The sequence below is a fragment of the Coturnix japonica genome, chromosome 3, assembly GCF_054131305.1.
Source record: "Coturnix japonica strain WE chromosome 3, WE-NBRP24, whole genome shotgun sequence".
Lineage (NCBI taxonomy): Eukaryota > Metazoa > Chordata > Aves > Galliformes > Phasianidae > Coturnix > Coturnix japonica.
In genome coordinates, this window is record NC_140665.1 from 99,147,773 (window position 1) to 99,165,141 (window position 17,369).

The 17,369-nt window shown below is 48.2% G+C and overlaps 2 protein-coding genes across 29 annotated transcripts; both read left to right on the forward strand.

The window, feature by feature from the left end:
- The first annotated feature begins 62 nt into the window (after positions 1-62).
- Positions 63-10,863, forward strand: HADHB (hydroxyacyl-CoA dehydrogenase trifunctional multienzyme complex subunit beta). Of its 5 annotated transcripts, none has more exons than XM_015859745.3 (16): positions 63-809; positions 1,169-1,243; positions 1,618-1,659; positions 3,061-3,160; positions 3,370-3,414; positions 4,256-4,355; positions 5,394-5,481; positions 5,985-6,172; positions 7,124-7,304; positions 8,075-8,196; positions 8,524-8,603; positions 8,695-8,742; positions 8,903-8,990; positions 9,121-9,195; positions 9,973-10,137; positions 10,275-10,863. In XM_015859745.3, exons 1-16 carry the CDS (start codon positions 758-760, stop codon positions 10,308-10,310), a joined length of 1,485 nt encoding a protein of 494 aa, XP_015715231.1. In that variant the 5' UTR covers positions 63-757; the 3' UTR covers positions 10,311-10,863. The 5 variants fall into 5 exon arrangements, with proteins under 5 accessions (XP_015715231.1, XP_015715232.1, XP_085400250.1 ...); XM_015859746.3 differs by having other exon boundaries at positions 63-109; XM_085544124.1 differs by having other exon boundaries at positions 63-95.
- Positions 10,681-13,394, forward strand: LOC107312381 (sterile alpha motif domain-containing protein 12-like). Of its 24 annotated transcripts, none has more exons than XM_085544150.1 (5): positions 10,688-10,819; positions 11,298-11,334; positions 11,826-11,908; positions 12,414-12,523; positions 12,732-13,394. In XM_085544150.1, the coding sequence occupies exons 2-5, from the start codon at positions 11,301-11,303 to the stop codon at positions 12,847-12,849; spliced, it is 345 nt and encodes a 114-aa protein (XP_085400276.1). In that variant the 5' UTR covers positions 10,688-10,819; positions 11,298-11,300; the 3' UTR covers positions 12,850-13,394. The 24 variants fall into 24 exon arrangements, with proteins under 24 accessions (XP_085400262.1, XP_085400270.1, XP_085400276.1 ...); XM_085544149.1 differs by having other exon boundaries at positions 10,708-10,819; positions 11,298-11,426; XM_085544151.1 differs by lacking the exon at positions 11,826-11,908 and having other exon boundaries at positions 10,708-10,819; positions 11,298-11,426.
- Positions 13,395-17,369: the final 3,975 nt, after the last annotated feature.

The following is a 17,369-nucleotide window of genomic DNA, read 5'->3' on the forward strand; positions in this document are numbered from 1 at the left end:
GGAGGAGGAGGATGAAAGGGGGTGTGGGTGAGGCAGCCCTGGAGGCGGGGATGGGGGCCTTCATGAGGGCAGGCGGCGGCGCTGAGAGGACGGGGGTGCACAGGAGGAGGTGGGAGATTGTTGGGTTTATGAGGGAAAATTGCGATTTAATGGGGGAAATAATGGTTTATGTGGGGAAATAGGGGCTTGTGTGGGTTAAACAGCGTGGAATGTGTGGGGGATTGGGGTTAGTTGGCTTTTATGGGCATTTTGGGGGGGTTATTTGGGGGTGAGGCCTAGGAGGGGTGTGGGAGTGATGTGTGTGGTGTTATATGTGTGTATATATGGGGGTGTAGGGGCTGCTATGCAAGCAAAGCGGGTTCTGGGTCTCTATGGGCATTGAGGTGTTTTATTGGGGTCCCTGAGGGTTCCTGAGAGGGAAAAAAGGGAAAAAAAAAGAATAAAATTAGGTTTTTATGCGTTTGAGGCAATGAAATCCATGAATGCTGTGCTTGCGTTGGGTTGGGTATGTGAGAACTGCTCTGGGATATGGGCAGAGGTACAAGGGAGGAGGGGGGGAGGCAGAGAGGGGTGATAGAGAAGGGAGGAGGTTTAGTTTATGGGGTTTGGTTTATGGGGTCTTTATCTGTGTGAGGAGCTTGACATTGGCTTGTAGGATGCTGCTATAGCCAGAGAGAGTCATAGAACCTTTTAAATTGGAATGGACCTTTAAAGTGAAGTGCTGTGTGGGATATTCTGCTTATTGTGGGGATGCCCAATGAGGGTTATTGGGGTTAAAGTTAAAGGCCGTGGTGTGAAATGGTGCCAAGGTGAGTGCGTCAGGAGGATCACGCTGGTGGTGATGTTGGCTGGGCTCCGGGATGGTATTTCAAGGGGGAAGTGGTGGGATAGTTAGTGAGGGGGGAAGCTAAAACTGCCAGCTGCTGGCAGATCAGAGCTGGGTCCTCTGGGAGATAAGTGTTAATTTACAGGGGTATTAACAGGCCGCAGTCACAAGCCAGTCACTTCATCTGTTAGATGCTGTAACAGAAAGTAATCTCTGCTGCTCTTGGATCAGCTTCTGTTTCTTCCCTTTCTTTGGCTCTTGTGTGAAGCGATCAGGTTGTTTCCCTTGAAATTAATCCAGATAGGGCAGAGTGGATTATTAACAGTCTTTTTCCACTTCTAGATATCAAAATGACTTCTATGCTGAGCCATACCGTCCGAAACCTCCCTGCTTCTTCAGCATGGGCCATCAGGGTCTGTAAGTATGTTTATCATAATCATAAACATTTATCAGAACCTTGACGTGTCAGGTTGTTACCTGTGTTTAGGTTGGATGTTAGGGGGAAGTTCTTTACTAGGAGAGTGGTTGGGCCCTGGAACAGGCTGCTCAGGGAGGTTGTGGATGCCCCGTCCTTGGAGGTGTTCAAGACCAGGTTGGACGGGGCCCTGGGCAACCTGATCTAGTAAATGTGTATGTTTGGTGGCCCTGCCAGGCAGGGGGGTTGGAACTACACGATCCTTGAGGTCCCTTCCAACCCGGGTCATTCTGTGATTCTGTTACGTTCAGAAACCAGAAATGTTTTTGGCACTTAAGATTTGGCTGATCCTTTTCCTCCTTCTTTTGTTTTCCAGTTGCTCGATCTCTCAGCTGCTCTTCACAGTTACAAGCTCCAGGTAAAGTGAAAGTACCAGAGATCCCATTGGATCTGTGCTAGAAGGCTGTGCTACCCTTTTTGAAGCACAGATCTCAGATATGCAGTGCAGACAGCTGTAAATCACAGGTGCCCATCTAAAATTGCAAAGAAATAAAACTCCAAGCAAAACACCTTGGTGGAAGGCTACAAACACCTTAATGCCTCTCAACCCCAAATGCTGTACCCATCCTAGAGCTCACAGCACATCCTCACCTGATTTTCTAGGCTGAGAAGCTAAGCTAGGAAGTTACAAACTGGATATAACCAGGCCTTTTTCCCTGGAGAAGAGGGAATTGTCCTCGACTAGGAGGAGATTATGGAGTTAGCTCTGAAGTCCAGTGAGACTCAGGTCCCAGCAGAGCTGTTGAGAGCACACAGGGATTATTAGCTGTGGTTCTCACAGAGCAGTTGGGTACTGTAGGGCTCTAATATTGATTGTGTGCTTGCTCAAGTGACTAATGCTTTGAGCTGCCTGGATTTGGGAAGAGAACCTAAGTGGTAACTTCCATTACCCCCTTGGTTTTGCACAGAGAGCCTTGTAGAACAAACAACACATGAACATGCTGGAGTTGCATACCTGCGTGTTTACTCAGCATGCTATATAGCCAGATTTAATCTGGTTTTGTCCTTTCATGGTTTGCAAATGGAGTTACCCCATGCTGCTGTATATGCTCATTATGATTTGCACGTCTGAGTAGGTTAGGGAATTCTTCTTAACTCTGATCATTCTCACTCCAAAAGAGCTGTGGTGGCTTGTTGAATGGTGCTGTATTGTGACACTGCTTTATCTTGATCCTGAAATAATTGGATACCTTAAAGTAACAAGTTACCTGCAGCAACCATATACATCTTTTCTCCTGCTCTGCTTTGTGCAAGTTGTTTATTGGACTGTATATTGATTTATCATGAGCTATCTCACCTTTACTGTGCAGTGAGAGCACAGATATAAGTAGTTACTTTGCAAGGTGGATCGTTGTCAGCTGTTTCTTAGAGAGAGACTGTGAGATCTAACACTGTGTGAGGTTTAACTCTGGCTACAGGGCTTTCAATTTGTCCTACTTCATTACTGTAAGCTGTGCACCATTTTAAGTTGCATCTGCTCCTGCTCTCGCCAGTGTTCATGGAGACTAGGAGCTGCATGTATTATTCTCAGCAGTGCTGTTGCCTCAGCACTACAAATCTCTGTGTTAATAGGGGAAATAGTGAGTTGTTAAACTGTTTTTATACATCACCTGATTAACCAGAGACAAGATAACAACATGGGTGTTCTCCCTGCAACGCTATTGACTTACGCACCAAAAGAGAACATCTTCCCTAGTTTTCTCCTAGTTCTAACAGCTCTAAGCTTGCTTGTTAATAGTTAAGTATGCTTCCCTTTCAGCTGTTCAGCCTAAGAGCAAGAAGACCTTAGCCAAAAGTGGTGTGAAGAATATTGTTGTGGTGGAGGGCGTCCGTATTCCGTTCTTGCAGTCTGGCACCTCGTAAGTATAGCATGAGGAAACACATGCTCACGTGGTTGGTGGTGGAATCTTTCTGTGGGGAAAGAATGGGCTTGCTTGTTCATGTAGTTATTTCTTTAATGCCTCTAGTGCTATATCGTGCAGCTGATGTCTGCTTATGGTGTTTGGGTGAAGTCATTTTCTATGGCTTTCTGTCACTTAAATCTTTGCCTTTCTTTTTTGGCTTCCAGCTATGCAGATCTTATGCCCCATGACTTAGCCCGAGCAGCACTGCAGTAAGTAAACTGAATTTCCTTTTTATTTGGTCCTTGTAGTGCATTAAACTATGAATCCCACTATTCTTAACCACTGCCTACAATGGGGTTTCCTGTGTTGGTATATTTGCCATGATGTTTGGACAAGTTATGCAGTGTTTTCTTAATGAACTGTGGAAACAGACTGCTTGTTTTCTATGTCTCTTTATGGGAGCTTTACATGTTCCTATGCCAAAGGTAAATGGCTTTGTTATCTCTAAGGCATTCTTCCATTAATTTGATGTTGGAAGAGTCAAATTGGGGAATATAACAACCACTTCTGGAGTGAAATGGGAACTGCTTTCATGAAGTTATGTCACCATTTAACTTATGTTTATGAGGGTGGATACTGATAGGACAAGGGAGAAGGGTTTTAAACTGAGATGGGAGGTTTAGGTTGGATCTTAGGAGGAAGCTTTTCACCCAGAGGTGGTGACGCACTGGAACAGGTTGCCCAAGGAGGCTGTGGATGCCCCATCCCTGCAGGCATTCAAGGCCAGGCTGGATGTGGCTCTGGGCAGCCTGGGCTGCTGGTTGGTGACCCTGCACACAGCAGGGGGTTGGAACTGGATGATCATTGTGGTCCTTTCCAACACATTCTATGGCTATTTATAGTAGTGCTATTGCTATGATTTTTTTGCAGTCAATTGCACTTGTCATTAAGTACACATACAAGCAAGATTTCATATGAGTTGGTGCAGTAGGTGTAGCTCCACTGTTGCCTTGTCCTTCAGACAAGCTAGTGGAAGGTAGGAGCCTGATGGCAGAGGCAAAGTCATTACTCACATGCTGCAAATTCTACTTGTTTCTGTCTTCTCCTTAGGGGCTTACTGAACAGGACCAGTGTCCCAAAGGATGTTGTTGATTACATTGTATATGGCACAGTTATCCAGGAAGTGAAAACAAGCAATGTTGCCAGAGAGGTGGGTGATGTACAGCTTATCTCCTATAAGTTAGATTTCAGCAGCTAGTAAGAAAAAGATAAACCCCTTACAGAATGTTCTGGTACAGTGTGTTTGCAGTATAGGCTATTTGTGCAGTGTTGTCTTATCCAATAACTGCATGGGAATCTGCCATAGATCAAATGCATTCTGATGCTGTGAAGCCTCTGCTCGATTCTTCACTGAAATGACCAATTGGATTCAATTGCTGGCTTGTCAGAAGTACTTGAGAGGAGCAGAGCGTGCTGTGATACATTGCTTTGTATTTGTTTTAGTATTTAAATGAATTGAAACGGAGCAGCTTAGTTGCTCTTTTGTTTTTCTGGCAAGCAAAAAATGCCGCTTGCATATTAGACAGAGAGAAATTGGTCCACTGAAGGAACATTATGGAGGTGGCATGTGATTTTCAGTTATTCTCTGCAACCAGGCTAAGCCATTACATAACACGTACTGGAAACACTGATGAGATTGTGAGGCTCTGTGTTCCACCAGCAGTTTTATCCTTGTATATGCAAATACTTGCTTTGGTCACCTGCCAGTCAGATGGGACCGTGGTTTAATTTTAACTTGGAGCAACTGCTGAACTTTAAACTAGTTGGCCACGTCTCAACTAGGGAAGGTCATGGTGTGAGTAATTCTGTGCTAGGAGGTTGGGTCAGACGAGACAGAAAGCTTTCTGAACTGCAGGAAATGTTTTCTGTTCTGTTTAAAGCAACTCAGTGCCTTGTACTGAGGGTTCTCAATAATTCTTTTCATGTGCCGTGTTTGCAAATAGTGTCTATAAAGGACGATGCTGTGTATTCGAAAGCTCCTTTACATGGCTTGAGAGCCCTGAGGGGTGGGCAGCCGCCTTCTCCTGTTCCCAGGGAAGGTGGGGGAAAGTGCTGCTGCAGTAATTGGCTGAGTAGAAACTCGGTGTACTTGTTTTCAGCTTAGTCTGCAAAGGTGTGTTACTGGGCAGAAGGCAGCTCTGACCCTGTTGAGCAAAATGTTTTAACAGTCATTACTTGCTGTTCATAGGCTGCTTTGGGAGCTGGCTTCTCTGACAAAACTCCTGCCCATACAGTCACCATGGCTTGCATTTCTTCAAACCAGGCTATGACCACAGGTATGTTGGCTGGAGGAACAAGCTGTGGTTTGAGACTGAGCTTAGCAACTCCTCCATCCCTCGTCTGGCTTGTGGTGTTTAGTGTCTATAACGAAGGATCTGAAGGAATTCTGGAGTGGAAGGAAAGATTCTGAGCCAACAAAATGCAACACAAACTGAGTATGTGCAGTAGGCCTGCCAGCAGCTCAGCACTGTTTATATTCAGTCATAGTGTCTGTTCAGCATCCATGGGAGGAAAAGGCAGAATCTTGATGAGGAAGTTACTACCTTTCAGCCTGGGTAGAATGGGAGACAAAGATTGAGTTAGTATCTTGGTTTATTGGGGGCACTCATCTACCAGCTGCTGTGTGGAACAGAGAATTGGAAGCAAAGTGTGTTTGTTCATCATCTCATTAAGCACATGATGTATAACATGGCTGGAGAAGGAAATACAATGTAGTTTGGTAGTCGCCGATGGCTAAGCATTACTTCTGTAGCTCACATGGGAACCTCTCGTCCTACAGGCATAGGTATGATTGCAGCTGGGCAATGCGATGTCATTGTAGCAGGAGGTGTGGAGCTGATGTCAGATGTTCCCATTCGTCACAGCAGAAAGATGAGGAAGACTATGCTCACCCTGAACCGAGCCAAGACCATAGGCCAAAAGCTTGCCCTGATTTCCAAAATCCGCCCTGACTACTTTGCTCCTGAGGTAACGTTTTCAGGCACGTAGATACTAAAGCTGAACTATTTTACAGGGAGTTATAACACAAGGTGGCTCAGATATGTTTTAGGCTTCAGCAGAGAGCATAAATAATAAGGGCTAAGGTGATTGCCTTTCCCTTATCAGCTCTCTGTACTGTGATTTGAGTTAAAACTAAGTTGACTAGCGCAGCTTATAGCACTCGTGACTCTGCTTTGTTTTTACCTTGTCTCCTTATGCGTTGGACAATGTGTTGCTGAAATAACCCAGCTTATTTCAGTGTTTTGGACCTCCTCCTCTTTCTGCAGGTCGTAGCCAAGCTGTGTGCCCAGAGGCTATGAAATGGAAGCTTTATTCCATCAGTACAAAGATTATGAAAACTCCTCTGATGCTTTACAACCGTTTTATTTCTTAAATAAGACAAGTGACGTGCACAGAAAAGGAAACCCTTGGCATATTAATATGCTTATCATTTTGATAATGCATCTTAATTATGCCTTGTGCTTGCTGTTGCCATCCATATCCTGCTGGATGTGTTCAGCTTCCCTAATGGGAATTAGTAGCCTTCTGGTTAACGGCAGGAGCCACTCTAGTAGCCCTTTGTATGAGGTGAATTAAGGCATGACAGGGACAAGAAGGAGAAGCAGTTCCTTCCACCACCTCTGAATCTGTCATAAGAAAACTATTTGTATCCCTGCTGCTGGCCACCTTTGGTTGGATTGCAGGGAAGCACAGTGTAACTGTGGACTTAAATCCATGCAGGGATTTCTTGTGTGCTTTTGGAAGAGTAAAAGCTGAGCTGAACTCACCCCACATCTCTGACTTTGCTTATGGGAGCGTTAGATATGAAGTTGAAACATCCCAAAAAGGGGAGTCCTTGTTTGTATGTGTTTCATAAATTGCCTGTAACCACTGTAGGGGTGGCTGTGCTGTGTGCTGACTTTGTGTCTTGCTTTGTAGCTACCAGCTGTGGCAGAGTTCTCCACCAGTGAGACTATGGGGCACTCTGCTGACCGCTTGGCTGCTGCCTTTGCGATCTCCCGTGTGGAGCAAGATGAGTATGCCCTCCGTTCGCACACACTCGCCAAGAAAGCCCAGGATGAAGGCTTGCTCCTTGATGTGGTGCCCTTCAAAGTGCCAGGTGAAAGAGCACGTACTGCTAGCATGCGATAGTTTGGTAAAGAAATACTTCATTTAGAGGAGGAGATGAAGTGCTGAGGTTTGATTCTTCACATTCAGTATAGGTTTTGTGTTTTAACTCTTTGGTGGTTGACATCCCTGCACGCAGCAGGGGGGTTGAAACCAGGTGATAATTGTGGTCCCTTTCAACCCAGGCCATTCTATGATATGCCCTCTGTTGCTCTGTGGAAACCTACTGACTTAGAACCATACCGACATGTGTTTAAACATACATATCTCAACACAGAAATGCATCCCTACTTATCTAAATTTTGTAGTACCTATTTTGTATCCCTTCTAACATGATGATAAAGCAAGGAAAATCAGAACCAAACATTATATCCCAAGATAATAACAAATAGCTTAATAAAATACTGGTCTGATGAATCAGGGTTTGGTTAGGAAGGCCTGAAACTTGAACACCTGGTTTCACAGCATAGAATTAGAGAATGGTTTAGGTTGGAAGGGACCTCAGAGTTCATCTACTTCCAGCTCATTCCTGTGGCTCATCCTGGTCTGGTGCCCGCTGCCTCTCTCCAGTGTTGGGTGAGGCTGCTGTGTGCTTCCCACACTGATCTATGTAGGTACCTGAGGGCTTTACCCCGTGATGCAGGCAGAGATGGGCCCTTTCTACAGCTGATGGGGACAGGAGATGGAGAAGATGGAGGAGCCTGTTCCTATCCAAGTTCCTATACAATGCTTATATATTTCTTACTTAAAATCCATCCACAGGCAAGGATACAGTCACTAAAGACAATGGGATCCGTCCATCCTCCCTGGAGCAGATGAGCAAACTGAAGCCAGCTTTTGTCAAGCCCTATGGAACTGTTACAGCTGCCAATTCATCCTTCCTGGTGAGATGTGTGTGAAGCAGCAGGGTAAAGTGGTAGTCAAGAACTAAACCCTGAATCATCAAATCCAACCATCATCCACGCTAAAGTCCAAATTAGTTCATTAAATTAGGTGGGGTGTATCTGACTCCCAGTTCCTGAGACTTCATAGGATTCATTTAGGCTGGGATTCAATAGCAAAACCAGCTCTAGAGATCTTAGAGTGCTATGGCAGAGCCTGGAAGCTCTGGTTGCATTTGGGTACTCCTCAAGAGGTCTGTCAGGCTCATTCTGTGTGGTGTGTGCTTGCTCTTGGCACAGCAACCTTATGGGTTTGTCTGCCTCTTGTAGACGGACGGTGCCTCAGCGATGCTGCTCATGTCTGAAGAGAAGGCTTTGGCACTAGGATACAAACCCAAGGCCTACCTAAGGTAAAAGAAAGGGACTGCTGCTTTTGGGGTCTGAAACCCTCTTTTGCTTCTTTCTTCTCTTTCTGTTACTAAGAGCATTTGTTTTGTGCAGGGATTTTGTCTACGTGTCCCAGGATCCGAAGGACCAGCTGCTATTGGGGTAGGTGGCGCTGATGAAGAGCATCTCCTAACAGTTCATATAGAGGCACAGCAGCACAAAGGCTGTACTGTGCATCCTAGGGAGAAGGAATGTTACTTGGCTTGGAATAATCATGGGAAGAAACATATATGACTCCTGTTTCTTACTTCTTCTTCATCAGTCCAACGTATGCTACTCCCAAAGTGTTAGAGAAGGCTGGTCTGACCATGGCTGATATCGATGTGTTTGAATTCCACGAAGCTTTTGCTGTAAGTGATGCTGGAACACCAAAGCTGCCTCTAACTAAAATGTTTTGTGGCTGTGGGTGATCTCAGAGTATCTCAGGTTTATTAGCACTGTCTGCAGGCTTTCCTTAACATCTTGTCCTTTCCCTTTCAGGGGCAGATACTGGCTAACATGAAAGCTATGGATTCAGACTGGTTTGCACAGAACTACATGGGCAGGAAGTCAAAGGTAAGGACTGAGCCAGGATGTTTCTAACTTCAATTTCTACTCAAGATGGTTGGATTTCATGTTGTGGCTACTGCTTCTGTCGTGCTCCATGGGGAGAAGTCATAGAATCATAGCATGGTCTGGGCTGAAAAGGACCATAATGACCATCTGGTTCAACCCCCTGCTATGTGCAGGGTCACCAACCAGCAGCCCAGGCTGCCCAGAGCCACATCCAGCCTGGCCTTGAATGCCTGCAGGGATGGGGCATCCACAACCTCCTTGGGCAACCTGTTCCAGTGCGTCACCACCCTCTGGGTGAAAAACTTCCTCCTAAGATCCAACCTAAACCTCCCCTGTCTCAATTTAAAACCATTCCCCCTTGTCCTATCAGTATCAAATCATGTAAACATCCATTCTCCCTCCTGTTTGTGTGGTCCCTTCAAGTATTGGAAGGCCACAATGAGGTCTGCCCAGAGCCTTTGCGTCATGTTTCTTGAGCTCTAGGTTAGCAAATCCCAATCTGAACAGCTTCTGTGGGAGTGGTGGCATTCACCACGACAGCAGGAGGTGGAAACCTAGACACACTGTAGTGACTGTTGGCAATTAAGGCAGTGGATGAGGTCAGTCCTTTCGGATGCCTTCAAACAGCATAGGGTTCAGTGAAGCAGTAAAACCTTTTGTCATAGTTATGTGCTGTCACTTGTGCACGCTAAGAAACACTTACCAAGCCCACGTGCTGCCTTGTTGTGGTGAGGGCAGGCTGTCTCTACATGTGTCACTGTGTGTGTGTTCTTATAGGTCGGAGCCCCTCCCTTGGAGAAGTTCAACACCTGGGGTGGTTCCCTCTCCCTGGGACATCCATTCGGTGCCACTGGCTGTCGCCTGGCCATTACTGCTGCCCACAGGCTGAAGAAGGAGGGAGGGCAGTATGGGCTGATCGCTGCCTGCGCCGCAGGGGGACAGGTAATGGTGCCCCCCTTTGTCCTTTGTCCACTGTCCTTTGCTGTACCCTCAGTACAAGGGTTGTGGTTACATGAGGACAGCTGTCCTGTTACCATCAGTGATTCATCTGACATCTCCTTTTCTCTCTCCATTTCTAGGGGCACGCGATGTTGGTAGAGCTCTACCCTCAGTAGTGGCATGAGGGACTGCCAAAGGAAGTATTCACATATCCTGTGCCTGGCAATGCCATTTCAATGCACTAATGAAAACATACATACGGTCCTTCTTGGGAAGGGCCTTTTGGTGGCCTTTGTATATAGATCTTTTAGCTGTTCTTGCTGGTAATTGTCAGCTAACGAGCTCACTGTAAAGAAATATTCCACTTCTAGGAGAATAAAAGTTAATACAGCTCTTGGTGTCTCCAGTTTCCTTGTAGCCATGCTCATCTCAACTGTAATTCTTCAGTAATTGAGACTTGGTTTGAGGTTTCTTCTTTATTCCCAGAGGAAAAGAATGATTCCAAGGCGATGTACAAAGAGGATGGAGATGAGATGCGTGAAGTGCTGAATGTCAGCAGGCTGAGCTGAGAATGTGCTGCCCTTCTCAGAAGCGGCTTTAAACTCAAGTGACTGACCTGGTTCGAAGGCGAAGGTTTTACTGCAGTGTCTGAACAGCGTCGGGATGTGCAAATTGCTTCTGAGAAGTGAGTGTCACCGATGTTGGCCTCAATAAACCACACTGTAGATTGCTCTTCCTGTTCTGTTTGCATGAAGAGTTTCTGTGCGTGGGGTGATGGAGGGGGTTGTTTTGTGTTATAAAGGGGGGATGGCTTGGGTTACTCGCCAAGCAATACGGATTGATCCAAAACAATCCCTTGGGTCCCATGTATGGATGAAACCAATCCTGCAAGTCTCCCATGGGCTGAGATAAGAGATGGGTGGTGACTGTTTGTTCCTGGCTGTAAATGTTGTGCAATGCTGCTGGGTGGAACTGAAGACCTGGGGAGGAGCTCTTTGGTTTTGCATTTAAACCTGGTGTGTTTCTTGGCCCAGTGTGCACAGCAGCAGCAGAGGGAAAGTACGGTGGCGCCACACCAAGGCACCCTATGGGCAGGTGCTGTGTTTTGAGCTGCAATTGGACCTCACTGAGACTGAAAATCCATTCCTCTGCCCCCTGTTTAGGTAATGGGGCAAGTCCAAGCCATGAAATTCTGTACAGGTGACTCTTTGGAGTCTGCAGATGGGGGAGAAGATAAATGAAGAGCAGGAGCTGATCTATGCTGGCCATTCCGTGCCTCCATGCTGATGGTGGTAGGGCAGCTCTGCAATCCCTGGTGTTCCCATGCACGTAGGAGTGTGTTCCCACAGCTGTGGCAGCACACAAGTGCTAGAAGCTCTGCACCCACCTGGTTGCATGGGGGCATTTTTCTTCCAGCAGCTGCAAATTGCATAACTCTGTGCAATCCTACTTTGCAATGGGGGGAGCGAGCACTCCAACCATCCCAGCACAAACCCTATGGGGGCTGTTGCAGGCAGTGACAGGTTCCTACAAGCTCGGTGGGGCAGGGCTGCAGCCTTTGGGACGTGACTCATCCCTATGGCTCATCCTGGTCTGGTGCCCGCTGCCTCTCCCCAGTGTTGGGGTGAGGCTGCTGTGTGCTTCCCACACTGATCTATGCGGGTACCTGAGGGCTTTACCCCGTGATACAGGCAGAGATGGGCCCTTTCTACAGCTGATGGCGACAGGAGATGGAGGAGCCTTTGCAGCGCTCCCTCACCTGCTCACAAGTAAGGTTGGTGCCACGCTCTGTGCTCCTCTGGCCCTAGGAAACCCTGTGCTTGGGGCTGGTTGGGGTCTCAACAACCCCTGAGCTGCATGGGGAGGATGGAGCCAGGCAAAGGAGGAGGGGAGAAGCACGATGTGAGCTCACAGAGCAGCCGTGCCCCTGGCAGCTCTGCGGTGTGCCTGCAGAGGGAGTGCCCGGGCAAAGGTTCTTTTCGCTCTCCTAGTTTCATTGCTGCGGGTCTGTGCTCCACTTGGGGGGGGGGGAGGTGTATAGTGTGGTGGGGAGGGGGATGGAGGAGGGATCCAGGCTGGGCTGAGAGCATTGGAGCACGCTGGTGCTTTTCTTTATCACCAGGTTTGTGGAAAGGGTGTGGAGTTGGGGCTGATACCATTTCCTGGGTGCTCCGGGATCTGCTCCTCCACACCGAGCACCAGGATTTCATCCCAGCTTTGGCCCGGGGGACATGAATCGGGTAGTTTACACTGGGTGAGGGTGTCTGTGTTCATTGCAGTTCTCACAGCCCTGTTTGCAGGGAGCCCTGATACCTGACTGGATCCCCCCATGGAGCCCCGGGTACAGGATGGTGCCGAGGAGCTGCAAAAGGGATGTTTACACAAAGAGGTGAGCCAAGGGCAGCAGCTGCAGCCACCACAGTGGGTAAGTGGGGGACAGTATGGGGGTGTGAATGTAGTCGCTGATACAGGGATGGCAGAAGGGTCATGTTTCAGGATAGGTGATTGCAGCATGGAGGGGCCACCCTGACCCTATAACTCTCATGGGGATGGGGGTAAAGGGACACCCACAGCTCACTCCTCTCCTCTCAATACAGGTGTCCCCAGCGCAATGGACAGTGCCTGAGGTGTGTGCATGGCTGGGTGCACGACATGGGGACCTGGCACCTCTGGCAGCTGAGCATGCGATCACCGGGCGAGCCTTGCTGCGCTTGACAGAGGGGACACTGCAACGCATGGGGGTGGCACCGTGCAGCCGACGCTGGGAGCTGCTGCAGGAGCTGCTGGGCCTGCGGCTGCAGCAGGAGCTGGAGGAGCTGCTGTGCATCGTTGGGGAGGAGCAGCATCCACGAGGTCATGGTGATATCCCCACAGCTGGACCAAGGTCACCTCCATCCCCAGAGTGAAGGCTGTGGGCAGAGATGCTCATGACATGGCAGCAGTGCTGGAGGGAGTCCCGAGGCCACCATGTCCCCAGAATATCCCAAACACAGCTGGTGATGCAGGGATGCATAAGGAGAAGGTGGCTGCTGGGTGACACCAGTGGGTGCTCCTGCATTCTGCAGAGTTGGGGAAACCTGGTGACAATAATGCATTGGGGACTATCCCCATCCACCAGATCCTGCTGCAAGCCCGGGGTATAGCAACCCACACCATGGGACGTCTCTTAGTTGAGTACTGGACATCACTTGGGGTTGGCAGAATGAGTAGGGCACGGGACATGACTGTGGGCCTCAATAAATGTGGCTGGAGCTGTGAAACTGCTGAGTGGTTGTGCCTGAGAGAAATGCCGTCTCCTGGGCAGGCCGTGTAGGGCTATCACTTATTTTGCCCTATTTTCCCCTATCTATTTCCCCCCCTTTTTTTTCTCCTATTTGCAAAGGGAGACAGCAATCTTGACTCAGTGTTAACTTGGGTGGGATGGCTGTGCTGTCATTCAGTGAGATCTGGACAGGCTGAGAGTTGGGTGGAGAGGTGCTTGATGATGCTCAGCGAGGGCAAGTGTAGAGTTCTACAGCAGGGGAGGAATAACTGCATGCATCAGTATAGGTTAAGGGCTGAGCTGAAGGAGAGGAGCTCTGCAGAGAAGGACCTGGGGGTGTTGGTTGAACAGTGGTTGACCAGCAGTTGACCAAAGGTTAACCTTGAGCCAGCAGTGTGCCCTGGTGGCCAAAAAGGTCAATGGTACCCTGGGGTGCATTGCATAGAGCATGGCCAGCAGGGCAAGGAAGGTGATCCTCCCTTCTGCTCCACCATGGAGAGGCCACGTCTGGAGCACTGAACCCAGTGCTGGGCTCAGCAGTTCAAGGTGTCCAGGGAACTGCTGGAAAAAACCTAGAGGAGGGCTGCAGAGATGGTGTTGGCCTGGAGCACCCCCTGATGGGGAGAAGCTGAGAGCTCTGGAGCTGTTCAGCCTGGGGAATAAAATGGGAGAGGGGATCTGATCAGTGCTGATCAGTAACTAAACGATGGGGATCAAGTGGATGGCATGAGGATAACGTGAGGAATAACAGGCTGCCCAGAGAGGTGGTGGAGTCTCCTTTCCCAGAGATATTCAAACCCACCTGGATGCTTTCCTGTGCAACCTGCTCTGGGGATCCTCTTTAGAGGGACTTGGACTGGGGGATCCCTAGAGGTCCCTTCCAACCCCTATGGTTTAGATTATGTGAAATATACAGTAAAATTATCAGTTACTACAAATGTGTTACTAGTAAAGTGTCAAATATACTTGTGACAGATGACATATATGCATTTACATATACTCAACATATTGTGGGCACCAAGTGTTATCAAACTGATCCCAGCTGTGGGGCACTGGGTCAAGCAGACCTCCACAATGGGCTGATAAGGAAAACCAACCTCCAAAATGGATCAGAAATAACCTAAGTCCCAACAGCAGCCCAGCAGATCAGGAACCAAGTCCCAAATTGAAGGGTTCAGAGTCAACCAGGCGTCCCCACCTGAACAGGGCTGGTTTGGGGAATGCTGTGAGGAAAGGAGAAGCTCTGGCAGCATGGGAAGAGACTGTTCTGGGCACAGAATGGGTTATTTTTGTCAGGGACAAAAGAGGGTGCAGGACGCTCCTGCATCCAGCAGCTCTGCCTTGAGCCAAGCGCACTTTGCTTTGCAGAAACTCATCAGGTTCACAAGGGCCCACTTTCTGAGTTTATCAAGGTCCCTCTGGATGGCATCCCTTCCTTCTGCAGTGTAACTGCACTGCTCAGCTTGGTGTCATCAGCAAACTTGCTGAGGGTTCACTCCATCCCAGCACCTATGGCACAGGTAAAGGTGTTAGAGAGTACTGCTTCCAAGACTGACCTCTGGGGGACATTGCTTTCCATCAGCCTCCATCTGGACATGGAGCCACTTATGACCTGATCCTTGTCCACTGAATAGACCACCCTTGAAATCCATATCTCTCTAATTTAGAGATAATAACATGGTGCGGGACCACATCAAAGGCCTTGCAGAAGTCAAGGTAGAGACTCCTGGGCTCCACAGTTGCAACAAATGAATAAATAAGGGTTTCAGGGTAGCAGAAGCCATGTGCTTCCATGGTTCAACCACCCCCTGCCCTTAAGCTGGTGCCGTCCCCACACCAGGACCATCAGCCACACTCACGCCACTTTGATGGATGGCAAAAATGGCATTTATTGTGGCACAGTTAGCACCTTATATACTTTAATCACTTCGTCTACGCCCCTTGAGAAATTTGAAATACATGCCCAGTACACATCACAGGGTAGGGGACAGAACAGGGGAGGGCCCTGCCACATCACAACCCGAATCCTCGTTAACGCCTACAGCATCTCCCCCTCCCCATGCTTGATAAACTTTTGCCCTGTTACAGCACGACCGCTAAGTCCCGATAATAATCTTTCGCAAAGCTTATAGTATTCTATATGCTAATTGAAATACTTAAAGAATTCTAATTGAATTATATGTCTAATTATTTGCTAAAACTTAATAAACTATATATAACATAATAGCATAAGGCACAACAGTGTTAAGAAAAGCAGCACCACGATTGGATGGAGCAAATAATAGTCCTCTTGCTGTCGGGGACCATTCGAGAAGCACTTCCCATCAGTGATGTTCTCCATCCTTTTTCATTCTTCCTAGGACATGATGTATCTCCTCTGTATTATGGTGAACAATAATCAAAGTTTTCTGTCCATAGTCTCGAATGCGTCCATCATCTCGAACCACAGTGGTTGAGGTTTAGCACTGAGGGAATGACCTAACACAGTGGTGGCTCCAGCCTCACACCTGCAGACAGCTACTTCAAGGTTTTGGGTATGGTACCATCGCAAAAGCAATCTTTCCATGCAGCTCTATAAGATCTCTTGCCAAGCTGCAGCCATTTCATTAGAACAGTTCTCAGGGCTCCTTTGGGTCAGATCCCTTTAGCTGATCATAAAAGGGCTTCATCAATCGAGGGGGTATCCCCAAAGCGCCCCGAACACACTGGAGGGCTCCTACCAGTTTCTGCACATCCCATAACGTCTTAACATGTGGTTGAATATCAAGACTCACTGGCTGGACCATCTCAGGACCAAACTTATACCCCAAGTACTCAATTCCTGGGCCCCTCTGTAATTTTTTCTCTGAAATGGTAAATCCAGCGGTAGTTAAAGTGGCTACTACCTGTGACTCAAGTGTCTGTAGTCCTAACTCAGTAGGGGCCGCGAGCAAAAGGTCATCCATATAATGCAAAATTATATACTGAGGGAAGTCTCTCCTGGTCGTCTCCAATATTTTATCTACCACTAACTGACAGATCGTGGGGGAGCATGCCATTCCTTGTGGGAGGACACGCCGCTGAAATCTTTCAACGGGGCCTTGGTTGTTAGGTGTTGGCACTGTGAAAGCAGACACCTCCTGATCCTCTTACACAAGAGGAATGGAGAAAAAGCAGTCTTTAAGATCTATGACCACTAGCGGCCATCCCTTGGGTACAGCTGATAATACCAGTCCACCCTGCTGCACTGCTCCAAAAGGCACAAGCTGAGCATTGACCTCGTGCAAGTCATGCAACAGGCGGAAGGCACCGGAGTGCTTTCTTATGACAAAGATCCAGGTGTTCCATTGGCTAAGAGAAGGTTCTATATGGCCTAATTGAAGCTCTTGCCAGACTAATTGCTTGAGTGCTTTGAGTTTCTCATGAGGAAGGGGCCACTGATCTACCCAAATGGGGCATGCATCCCATTTCCACCACAATGGAATTGCATGTGCAGTAGATAGCTGGTAGACACTGGCCCTTATTATAAATTTGTAATGCGTACACCCACACTGTTCATGTGCCATTAGAATCTCCAGTGCGTTTAAAGCTATGGGTGATCTCAGCCCCTTCTTCTCTACCGCTTCTATGAGGCGTGCGACCCCTTTCAGATCAAAGGGAATCCATGCCAGGTTCCCATCCCCTGCTACAACCGGGAATACCTCCAGAGTCCCAGACAGGCCTTTGTCTTCCACCACCTCTCTAATCTTTGACCAATCCGTAATTGGACTACACCTATACCACCTGCCCTCCTGAGGCGGCACCATGCCCATACTCCCCACTCCCCGGTATGACACCACGCTCACACTCCCCACCCCCTGGCACAGCATCATGCCTGCACTCCCCACCCCCCAACACGGCAACATCCCTGCACTCCCCGCCCCCCGGGATGGCAAAGAGTTAATGCCTACAACAGGGTAGGAGGGCTGTGCATATAGATTGTGTGGCAGTGGGC

What these genes read in the sequence shown, in the direction of transcription:
- HADHB (XM_015859745.3), top strand. Translation starts at nt 758, where the DNA reads ATGAGGGTTATTGGGGTTAAAGTTAAAGGCCGTGGTGTGAAATGGTGC. An exon ending in TGGTGTGAAATGGTGCCAAG is followed by an intron (nt 810 to 1,168) that starts GTGAGTGCGTCA and finishes TTCCACTTCTAG; the next exon opens with ATATCAAAATGACTTCTATG. An exon ending in AAGGACCAGCTGCTATTGGG is followed by an intron (nt 8,743 to 8,902) that starts GTAGGTGGCGCT and finishes CTTCTTCATCAG; the next exon opens with TCCAACGTATGCTACTCCCA.
- LOC107312381 (XM_085544128.1), top strand. Translation starts at nt 11,591, where the DNA reads ATGGGGGGAGCGAGCACTCCAACCATCCCAGCACAAACCCTATGGGGG. An exon ending in CTCACCTGCTCACAAGTAAG is followed by an intron (nt 11,909 to 12,413) that starts GTTGGTGCCACG and finishes TGTTCATTGCAG; the next exon opens with TTCTCACAGCCCTGTTTGCA. An exon ending in AGGGATGTTTACACAAAGAG is followed by an intron (nt 12,524 to 12,731) that starts GTGAGCCAAGGG and finishes CTCTCAATACAG; the next exon opens with GTGTCCCCAGCGCAATGGAC.